Raw genomic sequence first — 14966 nt, 5'->3', positions numbered from 1 at the left:
GCCGAGCAGGGAGCCCGATGCGGGACTCGATCCCAGGACCCTGGGATCATGACCTGAGCCGAAGGCGGACGCTTAACGACTGAGCCACCCAGGTGCCCCAAGAATCTAGTTCTTTACAGTTAATTAATTGTTCCAACATCATATATTGAATCATTCATCTTTCCTGATTTGAAATGCCACCTTTCTCACACAACTTCCTATATAATGTGGGACTCTAGGTAGTTCCATTTTTCTCTGTCTATTCTTATTTGTAAGTTTTGAAATGTATAAGAAAGTATTGTTTGAGATTTAGTGCTTTACAATTTTATTTTGTAAGTATTCCCAAGAACCTGTGAGTTAATATAATAATAATGATTGGGGCGCCTGGGTGGCTCAGACGGTTAAGCGTCTGCCTTCGGCTCGGGTCATGATCTCAGGGTCCTGGGATCGAGCCCCATGTTGGGCTCCCTGCTCAGTGGGGAGCGTGCTTCTCCCTCTCCCTCTGCCTGCCTCTCTGCCTACTTGTGCTCTCTCTGTCGAATAAATAAAATCTTAAAAAAAAAAGATAATGATTACTGTGGTATTTTCATGACAAGAACGCCTTTGTGGTAGTACAGAAAGAGCCCCATTAGGTGTCACAAGTATATTTCTATGGAAAAGAGCTATGCAGACTGTGACATGTTTGTTAATTTTCAACTGCTGCTTTATTACTTGAGGATTCCCATTTATCTACCTGATGAATGTTTATGTGTCAAGAAGCTAGTCTGTGCTGTATAGGCCCATAGGACATGCAGGGGTAACACGCAGGAAGGGTTCCTGCTGGCAGGGTTCAGAGTCTAGTGGGAATAGATCCCTGCGATGAGCAGTTAGTGGAGTTGGGCATTAACAGAAATTCCCAGTTCTAAAATGAGCATTAACATGAATTTTAAATAATCCATAAAAATGAATTTCTAAATTTTTCTCTAAATGGGCACCTAACACGAAGTGGTGAAATCCAATGCTCTGTTCTGAAAACACCAAGTACATGGTCATTATTTACCACAGTCAGGACAGGTCTGGGGACAAGACCACTAAAAGCCATCCTTTAAGACAGTCATGACACAAATCAATGTAAGGGTTTGAAAGTAGTCCTGTCAGAAAACTGTCATCTCCAGGAGTGGTTTGTAGACGTGTTACTGAGAACTGGACACAGTCAAGTTGCCCTGGAGGCTACACATTATCTTTAGCACGAAGAATGTAGCTGAAAAAGAAAAAAACAAAAGCCCTAACTGAATAAATTGTATTCTCACTGGTCTAAATAATCATGGGTTCATGGGGCGCCTGGATGGCTCAGTTAAGCGACTGCCTTCAGCTCAGCTCATGATCCCAGGGTCCTGGGATTGAGTCCCGGGTCGGCTCCCTGCTCAGCAGGGAGTCTACTTCTCCCTCTGCACCCCCCCCCCCCCCGCCGTGCTCTCGCTCTCTCAAATAAAAAAAAATCTTTAAACAACAAAAAAATAATCATGGGTTCATGAAAGCCAGCGCCTATGTGAAGCTCAGAAGTGGGGCCAGAGAAATAATGTTAAGAATGAGTTCAGTCCTATGTCTGGAAAAGCAGGCAGACAGTTGAGGCAGCATAGCAGTGGGAAGAACATGGGCTTTGCCAGGGCTACTCGCTGTATTCCACTTCAAGAGCTAGGACCCCTTGGGAGTTGTGGGTTGAAGTTAGGCCGACTTCGAATTGAATCCAGCTCTGTTATTTGGGCAACATGGGGCAAGTGACAGTCCCTCTGAACTTGTTTCCTCTCTTAAAAAGGGTGATAACATTCAGTCCTGAACACCCTGAGAGTAGAAAACACTTGGTACAATGTGTGGGGAGTGCTCATTAAGTGTGATCTGTTCCCTTCCTTGTGCAGCCACAATTCATCCTGGAGTACAAAGGCGAGTTCAGCCTAACCCAGTTTAGTGAATCATTTTTTAAAAAAATGATTTATTTATTTGAGAGAGAGCGAGAGAGAATGAGCACGAGTGGGGGGGGGGAGGGGGAGAGGGAGAAGCAGGCTCCCCACTGAGCAGAGAGCACGAAACCGGGCTCAATCCCAGGACCCCGGGATCATGACCTGAGCCAAAGGCAGATGCCTAACTGACTGAGCCACCCAGGCGCCCCAATGAATCATATTTTAGCCTTTAAGCAACCTTCTGACCAGCCTGTGTGCTTTGCCCACCTGGAGGAGCCCCACCTGAATGATTACTCATTCGGCTGGATAGAGCTAAGCTAAAAACTTGGCAACATAGTTTATCAGTAAGTGTCCTGAGAGTTTGCTTAGCATGACCTCTAGAGTATACTTAATTTTGGGGGAATGGATAAAATGGATAAAATATGTAGTCTTCTTCATGAAGCTGAAGACTACTTTCAAATACCTCCTGTCTGTGAATTTTCAACAGTAATAAATTCAGATATTACTGGGGTCAGGAAGATCTTTAAAAGATTGACACAGTGTTAGCCACTAAGGAATGATGGAAACTGGCAGAAATGGAAAGGTACATGCTGCTCACTGCTGCCCTCTATCTACTGTTTCTTTTGCCCTTATTAACAGAACCAAGATTTTGTTCAGGACAGCAATATGATTAGCTAAAAATAGCTTTCTTGAAGTTAGAGATGGCTATGTGACACAGTTCTTGCTAAGATAGAAGTGGGGAAGTCTGCTTGTGATTTCTGGAAAATTTTGCTTTTTTGCCCCAGGCACTGACTGACCTTTCTCCTTGTCAATCCTATTTCCTTTCTGGAATGTGGATGTAATAGCTGGAGCTGAAGCAGCCATTTTCAGTGAAGGCAAGGCCAGGATAATTATGTATCTGTTGACATTTTTTTTTTTTTTTAGGATTTTATTTATTTATTTGACAGAGAGACAGTGAGAGAGGGAACACAAGCAGGGGGAGTGGGAGAGGGAGAAGCAGGCTTCCCGCTAAGCAGGGAGCCCAATGCGGGGCTCGATCCCAGGACCCTGGGATCATGACCTGAGCCGAAGGCAGACGCTTAACGACTGAGCCACCCAGGCGTCCCTCTGTTGACATTCTTGAACTGTAGAACCAACCCCAGCAACTGCCTGCTTTTAATTTGTTTTCTTAGGGAAAGAAATGTCTGATTTGTAGAAGCCCATTTGGTTAGTTTTTGGCAACTTGCAGCCAAATACAATTCCAAATTAATATATTATAATTTGCATTGTGTTTAAAATATTATGCAGGGTAATGCATAATTTGTTACATTTATCTCCACCATAACAAAATACCTTGAATATTTCTGAATTACGTAAAATAGGAACACATTCTCTAAAATTCAAGGTACCTATCACCAGAGGATAACTTTGGCGAGCTGTTCTTTTAACTTGTTGGATCTATCAGATTGCATTTAGATAACTAGTCATTTTATTTATTTTTTTAAAGATTTTATTTATTTGACAGAGAGAGACACAGTGAGAGGGGGAACACAAGCAGGGGCAGGGGGAGAGGGAGAAGCAGGCTTCCCGCTGAGCAGGGAGCCCAATGTGGGGCTCGATCCCAGGACCCTGGGATTATGACCTGAGCCAAAGGCAGACGCTTGACGACTGAGCCACCCAGATGCCCCATAGATAGTCATTTTAAAAGCAAGAGATCTAGCAGGCTATCTGGAACCACAGATGTGAACACCTGATTTTTTTCTCAACAGCCATTTTTCTCCTTTAAACATGGTAATTCATTAATATTTTTACTAATGGCACTTACCCAAGTTTTGATTTGGGGACAAATGCTGTTTCTAATCCTGCAATGCTTAGGACTATACTTAAGATACCATTCTTTTGGGGCACCTGGGTGGCTCAGTCAGTTGGGCATCTAGCTTCGGCTTGGATCATGGTCCTGGGGTCCTGGGATCCTGGGATCGAGCCCCACCTTGAGCTCTGCTCAGCGGGGAGCTTGCTTCTCCCTCTCCCTCAGACTCTCCTCCGTGCTTCTGCTCTCCTTCTCTGTCTGTCTCAAATAAATAAAATCTTAAAAAAAAAAAAAAAAGCCATTCTTTTACAACACACCACTTCAGTTTTAGAAATAGAGTCCATCATGATTTATGCTTCCCCTTCTGTAGCACAGAGTTGTCACGGGCAAACAGCTGTTTTGGCCAACTCGTTTCCCAGCTTCCTTGCACTCAGGGGCACCGTTTGGCCAGTTCTTGCTGATGGAATGAGTGACAATGATGTGCTTTGCTTCTATGCCTGCCCAGCTCATAAAATCCCCCACAGGTGGTCCTCTATGCTCTTTCCCCTTTCTGGCTGGGGGAATAGAGACAATTCCCAGGATGACGTTGGAAATTGTGTGTTGATTATAGAACCTCCATCAGCCTGGGTTCCTGAAAATTGGAAAGAGAGCTATCTTGCCGAGCTGTTCACCTGGCCAGGACTGTTAGGTACACGAGCTTCTATTATGTTTTTAGCTGTTACATCTTCTGGTGTATATTTTATAGTACTTATAATGTGTGTTAAGAACCATGTTGTATTTATCCATTCATTTGACATTTGAGTACCTCCATGTGTCACTCTGGCTCAGTGGCCTGCCTTACCATGCAAGTGCCATGCACTTTCTAACCAGAGTGGCCCTAGCCAATGTCTCATTCCATTCCATGGTAGTGGAGCCAGGTCCCAGATGAGGGTGGTAACATGTTTGCTATAATGAAGTTTCCATTCAGGGGTCGTAAACTGAAACCACATTTTCTTGCCACAGTTTCCATTTCCTAGCTACATTCTTTCCAGAAAAAGGATCCTCCTTCAGCTTTCCCCTCTCCCATCCCTGTTGTTGACTGCAGATGAGAGCTAATCACCTCCAGCTGCACACTGGCTCCCAGCGCCCCGCTGGCCTGGTTTCCTGTGCTTATGACAGGAAAACAAGGACTCAGGATTCCAACACGCTCAGAACAGACGTTTCCAAATATCCTTTAAAGCAAAAGAGACCTTTTTTCAAATGAAATGTTCAGCTACAATGCAATCTATAAAAACGGTTCTGATTGAAGTAGGAGCGGTGGTGGTGATGCTTCTCTTGCCAGATTTGAAGCTACTTTGGACCAGGTGGGGAGTCAAATGTACGGTTGTGGGGCTCTGTGCATTTACTGACGTCCCTCTCAAACAGCGCCTGATACTCAGGATTGGGGTCCCGCAAGTCGTTGCACTCGGGTAAGATCAGAGATTCAAATGTACCAGTTCCGAGTGGTTAGTCCCCTGAGGACGAATGAAGCAGCCTTCCGGGTTTTGCCGTGGCATCACTCGTGGCGGAGTGGGAAACCGCTGGCGGAATTAGGACTGAGGCGGAGACTCAGATGCGGGCTCTTTGAGGCAGATCTCTTTCCCTTCAGGCAGAACCAAATATAAGCTGCCAGGAAATGTGGTGGTGTTTTCTTTCGATTACCTCTTGTCAGTTAGATATTCTGAGCTTTACTACAATTAGAACTTGAAAGTATTCTGATTTATGTATCAGGCACAGTACTCACACGGAGGCAGAAGGCAGGGAGACTGAATGTCTTAGCTACTGTTGGTCAGTACAGGACCCTCATGTCAGACCCTGAAGGTTTACCAGGGTTTCTTTCTTTCTTCTTTTTTTTTTTAAAGATTTTATTTATTTATTTGACAGAGAGAGAGAGAGCGAGAGAGAGAACACAAGCAGGGGGAGTGGGAGAGGGAGAAGCAGGCCTCCCGCTGAGCAGGGAGCCCGATGGGGGGCTCGATCCCAGAACCCTGGGATCATGACCTGAGCTGAAGGCAGACACTTAACTACTGAGCCACCCAGGCGCCCGGTTTACCAGGGTTTCTAACAACACTCTTGGGCCCTGTGGCTGGCACGACTAGGACCAAGTGGGGAGATGGGAAGTCGGGGTCCAAAAGTTCTTGCTTCCCCAGGGGCCTGGGTGTTGTTAAGAAGTAACACACTGAGGGGCGGTGGGGGTGGGGTAACTGGGTGACGGGCATTAAGGAGGGCACTTGATGGAATGAGCACTGGGTGTTATATGCAACTGATGAATCACTAAGTTCTACCCCTGAAACTAATAATACAGCATATGTTAACTAAATTGAATTTAAATAAAAAATAAAATAAAAAAAACACACTGAAGGGGCATCTGGGTGGCTGAGTCAGTTAAGCGTCCGACTCTTGGGCTCAGCTCAGGTATTGATCTCAGGGTTGTGAGTTCAAGCCCTGAGTTGGGCTCCACACTGGGGGTGGAGCCTACTTAAAAAAAATAGAAAGAACACACAGCTGAAAATGTTTAATTTGCACACACTTTGGCTTGTTCGTATTTTTAAGATGTATTTTTATTTACAAAGTGAGATGATGCATAACAAACATAATGCAGTTACAAATGTATCTGATAACTCCATTTTCATGAAAAAGTATATAAATATATTACAGGAAATTCTATATAGTAAACATTAGAAACTGATACAGTAAACATTTACTACTTCTTTTCTATGCTGTCATTTAAAGCTTAAATACTGGTTTCAAGTATCCCCTATAAAATAACTCTATTAAAATACTGGGAAAGAATTTTGCTATAAACAAGATTGGTACATTAAAAATAGACTCGGCATGTCATTGTAACATCAACTATAATCAAAGGCTGCCTTAATCATCCCTAAGATCTGCACTGTTCAGTTAGTGTTAAAAATTTTTAAATTATTATCACAGGTTAAAGTAGCTGTAAAAATACAGCATTTCAACATTATTTATTGTTGTGAAGAATGCCCCTCTAAGGTAGAGGAGAATAAGCATAATAATATTGTATGGACTTGCTGCCCTGTGATCTTTATTTTAAGCAGAGAACAGGAACACCTGCTGGAGGCTGGGAGCAAGATGAAAAAGCATCCAGGAGGCCGTTCTTTTCATGTTATTTCAGAAGCTGTGGCTGTTCTTTTTGCTCTTCCTCAGCCTGAAGACGTGTCAGCACATAAAGGATGACTTTATAGCAGAAAATATATTGATCCTATGGCAAAAAAAAAAAAAAAAAGAGAGAGAGAGAGAGAAAGAGAGAGAGAGAGAGAAGACTCTAGATGTATAATATGAAATATATATATATAAAATGTTTGAGTAATTTTGAAAATATGGAAAAATTTTGTGATAATGTTTAATATAAGAAGCAGGATATAGAATTGTGCAGTGTCATAAAAATGATAAGAAACTGAAACCAGACTGACAAAATGAGGAGGGGCAAAGCCTTGGGGGTGAGTGAGTGGGCAGGTGGAAATATCCCAGAGTCCTAACTGAAATTGTCTGTGGTAGGACACTTTTATTTCTGTGCTTTGGTAATATGATTAGCTTTTATAATGGAAAAATAAACTTCCTACAAAATTTCCTCTAGATTTATTGAACTCATCTTGATGTTTTGAAATGTCAAGAAATACCCAAGAAGCTACACAAAAATAACACTCTTTAAATATTTGGAACAAAAGAATATGGAAATCAAAGTTTTTAGAAAATTAACTCTTTTTTTTGGTGAAATTACTCTGTTAAGTTGATGGTGCAGAGATCTGAGTTTTCTTGTTACACTTTGCAAGGAATTAATGAGTCTGAAGGTAGACAGAAAAAATTCACAACATACTAAATGGAAAGTAATAAAACACTAACTACAGTTGAATCTCATTTAAAATAGTCAGGTGTATGTGAGCGTTCATGCCTGTACACATGTGCTTGGCCTAAAGAATGTAAGGTTGCTTAAAACATGAACAATTCTGGAGTAGGAATATAAGTAACCCTTTTATTTCCTTTGTGCTCATCTGTATTTTAACTTTCCCACATTTGCACATGATTGTCCTTGACTTTCTCTCATGCCACAATCCATTAGCAAACCTACTTCCCATAATGTCCTCTTCTCCCTATATCCCTACCACCCCAGGCTGGGCCCACTGCCTGCCACCAAACTAACCTCCCTGCTTCTAACCCTGCATCCTCCTCCCCAAGTCGGGTCTTGTTTTAACACAGTAGCCAGAGGACCTTTAACATGTGAGTCAGATCATGTCAGTCCCCACCGATAATTCTGTGATGTCTCCATTTCACTCAGAGGAAAGCCCAGACCTGGCCCTGTCACCTCCCCTTCTCACCTCAGCCACACCAGCCATGGCCATTCTTAAACACACCAGGCCTGCTCCTACCTTGGAGCAGGTGGTTCTGCCTGCTTTAAATGCTCTTACTGCTAGCTAGCTCATGCCCCGCACTGTACTTCCTTCAAGTCTTTGCTTCAGTGTTACTTTCTCAGTGCTGCTACCCTATTTAAACTACTTCCCCCAGCCTGCCTCAGCTCAACTCTTTGCCCCGCTCTATTTTACAGCTTTCAAAGATCCTATATAACTTACTTAGTTAACCTGCTTAATGGCTGCCTTCCTCATCACTACCCCATGAGAAGATCTTTTTTCATTCACTGATGTACTCCAAGCACCTACCAAGAGTGCCTGGTCCATAAGAGGCATTCAAATAGATATCTGTTGAATGAGTGAATTTCCTGGGTTTAAGGAACTGCTTATACAGATCAGTATGCCTTCTTAACCTAAAAAATGTGTAAATCAGCTTAATGTTTAGGAGATTTAACTTGAATTAAAAATGTATCTGAAGGAAAGGAGGCAAATTTTAATTTTAAAGATAGTAAACTTCTATATTCTTCAAGAGGTAGAGAAATGTGAATTTATAGAAATATGAAAATAGTTTCCATATCTCTCCTCACAATACAAACAATGAGGATAGGGGAACCACTGAGAGCAGACAGATACTCTACATAATGTAACTCCTGTGAAAGACACGTCTGTAGGTCAGCGGGTGATATAACCATGGTTTGATGTCAGGTAAGAGAAATGAAAACATGACCAAAACAGAGGATACAAAGACCCAGCCATTCACTCTCCCCCAAGAGTGCCTTCTCCAAGCTAAGCAACTCCAGCCTGCCCTCTGGACTTCTCGTCAATGCTGCTGAATCCATTCCCTCTTAGGGAATTTCTGTGGCAAGAATGTTACCTTCTATATCTTTTTAAAGTTGGAAATGGGGAAAGAATGCCACAATTATATGCTATTTTGTACCAACCCCAATTGCCCCATCAACATGCCACCCCATTCTCTGTATATTGTTCAGTGCAGATACTGCATTTCCTGCATTTAAATTAAAGGCAAAATTTAAATGAGATATCTGTGAAATATTTTAATATTTTTCTGAATTAGTCCTAATGCTTACCACCATAAATCTTTGGTTTTATGTAATAACGTGGAGACCCTTTAAGAAGAGAAATGGTTTAACCAGAATTTTGAAAACATCAGCATCTTCATGAAAATCCTCATTAGAAGACACCAACCAAGACTCACCTCTGTCTGAACCATTCCATGTCTTTGTAGTCTCATGCAGCGTACTAAGTCAGAGATGTCAAACTGCCAAAGAAAACAAGATATCTGTTGAATGAGTGAATTTCCTGGGTCTTTTCACTCATTCAACAGATATCTAACTATACGTTAGATAAAAAGGGTTACTGAATTTGAACCCCAAAGATTCTGTATCTCATTCTCCTCCTTTTAGCAGTCTTGGGAAACTGTTCTGGACAAAATAAGTCAGTGGACTGACCCTGCCATCATTTGATAACTTTATTTACAATCTTTGTAAGAATTAGGGGAGGTTATTCTATTTGAAAATCCCCAACAAAAAACACAAACAAATACCCAAAAGAAATGCTCTCCCCTCTGGAATTTGACTAATTTCTAATATCAACATTAAAAAAAAAAAAAGACAAATTATTTTTCCTACAGTTTGCTTTTCAGAATGAAATTCCTGATCATTTTATTTTCACTGATAGTACCAGTTTGAAACAAGGGAGAAACAGACTTTGTTCTGTTCTACTTAAATTATTATGGTAGCTATAATAGTGTGTGAAGAGCAAGATAGAACTACTTTTAACGAAAATTCTTTAAGAGACAATGATTTTAATTGCTTATGTACAGTAAGATATTCTAACATTTTAAGTAAGGTTTATACTACTTTAGATTTTAAGTAAGATTATACTCATTAATTTTGTTTACTTAGTAATATTTTCTAAAGTGGGAGTAATTTTTTACAGACTAGCATCAATTTGTATAACAAAGTATACATTTCCCACTTATAGGTAAACAATAACAAAAAAAGAATATGACTTTTTATCTCATAAATATACTTTTTTTGTGTTTCTATATATATATATTTCTAAAGATTTTTATTCATGTGAGAGTGAGTGCAAGAGCACACAAGTGGGGGGAGGGGCAGAGGGACAAGTAGACTCTCTGCTGAGCAAGGAGTGCACCTTGGGACCAGATTCCAGGACCCTGAGATCATGACCTGAGCCACAGTCAGAGACTTAACTGACTGAACCACCCAGGTGCCCCTATATATATATATATATATATATATTTTTTTTTTTTTTTTAAGTAAGCTCTACACCTAATGTGAGGCTTGCACTCAGGACCCCAAGGTCAAGAATTGCATGCTCTGCTGACTGAGCTGGCCAGGTGCCCCAGTCCTTCAATATTTCTATCCCTAAATGTGACAGTGACACTGACTTTACCTTATACAAGCCTACAGACTGTAAAGAGTAAAATGCAATACTGCATGAGAGATATTGAGCACATGGTCAGAACCAGTAAAACAAATATAAAATTGAAGTATTATTTCTTCTTGATTATGATCTGGGTAGTTTTGAACATTTACTAAAATACAATTAAAAAAAATATTTTATTTGGGGCACCTGGGTGGCTCAGTTGTTAAGCGTCTGCCTTCAGCTCAGGTCATGATCCCAGGGTCCTGGGATCGAGCCCCGCATCGGGCTCCCTGCTCAGCAGGAAGCCTGCTTCTCCCTCTCCCACTCCCCCTGCTTGTGTTCCTTCTCTCGCTTTCTCTGTCAAATAATTAAATAAAAATCTTAAAAAAAAAAAAAAAGATTTTATTTGAGAGACAGAGAGAGAGAGAGAGAGCACGAGTGGCGGGGAGGGGCAGAGGGAAAGGAAGAAGCAGACTCCCCACTGAGCAGGGAGCCCGATGTCGGACTTGATCCCAGGACCCGGGAATCATGACCTGAGCCAAACGCAAACACTGAACTGACTGAGCCACCCAGGTGCCCCTAAGATACAATCTGATATAGTAAGAAAATTAAGGCATTCATAAAAGCTACTAAATAGGGGTGTCTGGCTGTCTCAGTTGGTGGAGTATGTGACTCTTTTTTTTTTTTTTTTTTTTAATTCATGAAAGTCAGAGAGAGAGAGAGGCAGAAGGAGAGAAGCAGGCTCCCCGCCTAGCAGGGAGCCCGATGCGGGACTCGATCCCAGGACCCTGGGATCATGACCTGAGCCGAAGGCAGATGCTTAACCATCTGAGCCACCCAGGCGCCCCCTAGTATGTGACTCTTGATCTTGGGTTTATGAGTTCGAGTCCCACATTGGGTACAGAGATTACTTAAAAAAATTTTAAGTACCCCCCCCAACAAAACCCCTGCTAAATAAAAAAATTCCAAGATCATCAGACACTATTAAAAGTTAGATTCCACTGTTAATTCTGATCAAATGCTAGTTCAGCCTATATCTTGTACTCACTTCAAGATCTTGACTGATTAATCCTAAGACCACATCTATACATATCAGGGTCCCTGAACGTCCAATGCCAGCGCTGCAGTGGGTGATGATTGGGCCGGATCTATGAATGTGTCTCATGTAAGAGATAAAAGTGAGCAAGTCGTCTGGCTGAGAAGGTGTATCGTGGTCTGGCCAGGCAGTGAAATTCAGATGAGAAATATGTCGTATCTCTCCTGTCTGAAATTGTACAATAGAGGAAATAGATAAATACTATATTTTCACACATATGTTTTAGTTTTTAATAATACACTGTCCTTTCAAACTTTGACTTGCCCATTGGATCAAATCAAAGGACAGGTGCAAGAGACAAAAAGACTCCATCAAAGAACACATGGAGGGTCTTTATCAAGGAGGTTGCTAAATCTACATTTTAAACACTGGTAAAAACTACTTTTTGAAACCCTAAAAGCAGATTACATTGATATGAATAACAACCTTTTCTAAATGACTCCACTTCAGACTCACTCTAGATAAAAGCCGAAGTCACTGCAATGCCTTACAAGCCCTGCATAATTTGACCCAGCTACTTCTCAGACTTGACCTCCTCCTCGTGGCCGCTTTGCTCCAGCCACAGGGACCTCTCTGTGGTTCTTTAAAAACATGAGGCACAGTTCAAGCCAGGGCCTTTGCACTTGCTCTTTCTGACTGAAATCCCTTCCGGCCCCCTCATCCCTGTGGCTCAATCAACTCCTTTAGGGTTTTTTCCACAGCACCATCAGTACTGGTATTTCCTCATTAACAACTAAACTCCATGAGGTCAGGGATTTCTTTTTGTCTGTCTTGCTAACTGCTGAATCCCTAGATTCCATAACAGGGCCCGAGCTCTACAAACAAACCATGTATTAATTAAACGAATCATTTAAGGAATATTGAACAACTGTGTTAGCGTAAGTAATAGGTAGGCTGGTGTGAATGAATAAGGTATAATCTTTAATTCTTTATAAAATCACATCAAAAACTATGAAGGAAATCTTTGGCTGCATTTACATTCGACCAATAGAATCAAGTCAAAGTCCAACAGGAAACCCATTACAGTTGACCGTCGAACAACATGGGTTTGAACTGTACAGGTCCACTTATACACGGATTTTTTTTATAGTACAGTAGTATAAATATTTTCTCTTCCTTATGATTTTCTTAATTAACATGTTCTTTTCTCTAGCTTACTTTCTTGTAAGAATCAGTCTATAATACATATAATATATAAAATATGTGTTAATTATTTATGATATCGGTAAGACTTCTGGTCAACAGTAGGCTATTAACTAGTTAAGTTTTTGGAGAATCAAAAGTTATATGTGGATTTTGGACTGCATGGGAGTCAGTGCCCCTAACCCCTGTATTGTTTAAGGGTCAACCATACTTATACTTGAGCAGGTGGGGGTGGGGGAGGAGGGTGGAACTGAGGGGGTGTGAAGGTGAGGAAAAGGAGCAGTTTTACTTAAGGTATATCCACTTATCTAATTCAAGCTAAACTGATTCAGTGGTTAGGTGGCTGCAGAAGGAATTACCCAAACAACAAACATTTATGCTACAAGTGCCCATGTATTACCAAATACGTTGTGTTTATGGGGGAATATTTGCTACTTAGAGATTTTTAAAAAATTGTTTTATTCACTCTTCTTAGAGGTTTGACCTTAGAAAAAGAAGTACATTTCTAGCACATACCTTCTGAGCCATTCTGTTCTATCACTGAGCAAAGGATGATGAATGGTCACCTTAAAGGCCTGTATTCTCATTTTCATCCTAATACAGTACATACTAGAGGAAACTGGCAGTTTAGAAGGTCACATTTAAGTTTCTCTTAGATAAAAAGTAATGGGTGACCTCAGTTCCACTGAAATGGGAAGCCCGAAGTTGCTGGCTTTCCTTTAGAAATACACGGATGCTACCGTGGAAAGTGCCCAGGCTTGCATTCCAACTAGGAGATAGTTGGAAAGATTTAACTCACTTACCTGAATCTCTTCTAGGGCCATTGCCCTTACTACAAAGCCCTTTAGCTGCTGCATTCTCACGAGAGCCAGCCGAAGCCTGTCACTGACCATTGTTGTTTGGCCTAGGACATTAGGCCAATAGCGCTGGCATTTGATTTTTTCCCCTTCCACTTCTTGGGTCATCATGGCTATCACTGTGGATTTTTGTTCCCAAATCATCTGCCAGAAATCTCCAACAGTTGTAGGGAGAGGTCCTTGGCAGGCAATGTAAATGAACTCTTCTTTTCCCACAGGTATCTTAATGAAGCTGGCGTTGATATAGCCACCTTGATCTCCAAGAGGCACTCTTGTAGCATCATCTGTGAATTTCCCACCACAAAACAGAGCCATCTATATGATGCATTTTTAAACAAGAGCCTTATAAACAGGGGGAGTCAAAGATTATGAGAAGTTGCTCAGAACCATAAAAGAAATCACAAATACTTAATAAAGGCATATTTTCAAATTACAGTCAAATCATTTTATATTTACTCATTTTGCTCTTGTTACAAGTATATCTAAGATGTCAACTCAGTGAGTTTCTGACAATTTGACATTATTTATGCAGATTTGGTTGAAAAATTAAAATTAATAAATCAATCAATACTTTTAGAACTTCTTAATAAGTTACTAGAGAAACAAACATAACTTTGCTACTCTTATCCATCCTTATTTTAATGATGACAGTAATGATGAATTTAATGAATGACAATGCTGATAGATTATTTCATAAAATAAAAATTAGTGTTATAATGAAACTGTTAAAGTACTTATTACAAATATAGTAGGCACAATTACCTCTTGCTCATCTAATTAAATTATATTCTTATAAATCAGCAGCCAAAATAATGAACACAATAAATAAAAAGGTAGCTTGCTTTATTCTCCAGGCATATAGGCCCCTGTCTCTGTCTGATTGTAATTTCATAGTCAAAATAAAATTTTCAAACCAGTGAAAAGTATATGTAAACCATCTTATCTGAGAGAATTAATTTGTAAGTAGTTATACATCAAAAGTCATTTCTATTTATTTATTTTTATTTTTAAAAAAGCACTTTATTTATTTATTTATTTATTTATTTATTTATTTAGATTTTATTTATTTATTTGACAGAGAGAGACACAGCGAGAGAGGGAACACAAGCAGGGGGAGTGGGAGAGGGAGAAGCAGGCTTCCCGCTGAGCAGGGAGCCCGATGCGGGGCTTGATCCCAGGACCCTGGGATCATGACCTGAGCCAAAGGCAGACGCTTAATGACTGAGCCACCCGGGCTCCCCAAAAAGTCATTTCTATTTAAAACATTTATGAATTTAACTGGTAATTTCTATGATTATCAAATTATGAATTCAGTAATAGGTTTCAAAATCCTCCATCAATTGCCCTTCAATTACTTGACTT

General features: G+C 40.7%; 1 protein-coding gene across 4 annotated transcripts in view; it reads right to left on the bottom strand.

Moving 5' to 3' along the window:
* Positions 1 to 3991: 3991 nt before the first annotated feature.
* Positions 3992 to 14966, bottom strand: part of PTPN13 (protein tyrosine phosphatase non-receptor type 13) — a 210665-nt gene continuing 199690 nt past the window's right edge. For 3 of the 4 annotated variants that reach the window (XM_045880821.3, XM_045880823.3, XM_045880824.3), the window contains exons 45-48: positions 13551 to 13888; positions 11557 to 11772; positions 9313 to 9375; positions 3992 to 6952 (exon numbers count right to left, since the gene is read on the bottom strand). In XM_045880821.3, the coding sequence (XP_045736777.1) occupies positions 6857 to 6952; positions 9313 to 9375; positions 11557 to 11772; positions 13551 to 13888 (713 nt within the window). In that variant the 3' untranslated portion in view covers positions 3992 to 6856. The remainder of the gene's footprint in view (positions 6953 to 9312; positions 9376 to 11556; positions 11773 to 13550; positions 13889 to 14966) is intronic. The other variant, XM_045880828.3, reaches the window with a different exon arrangement.

The sequence above is a fragment of the Mirounga angustirostris genome, unplaced genomic scaffold (genome assembly GCF_029215605.1).
Source record: "Mirounga angustirostris isolate CCGP_5_RB_7025 unplaced genomic scaffold, mMirAng1.0.hap1 SCAF_2, whole genome shotgun sequence".
In the NCBI taxonomy this organism is placed as follows: domain Eukaryota; kingdom Metazoa; phylum Chordata; class Mammalia; order Carnivora; family Phocidae; genus Mirounga; species Mirounga angustirostris.
The sequence above is the reverse complement of the archived record's forward strand: the minus strand, read 5'-3'. Positions and strand labels throughout refer to the sequence as shown.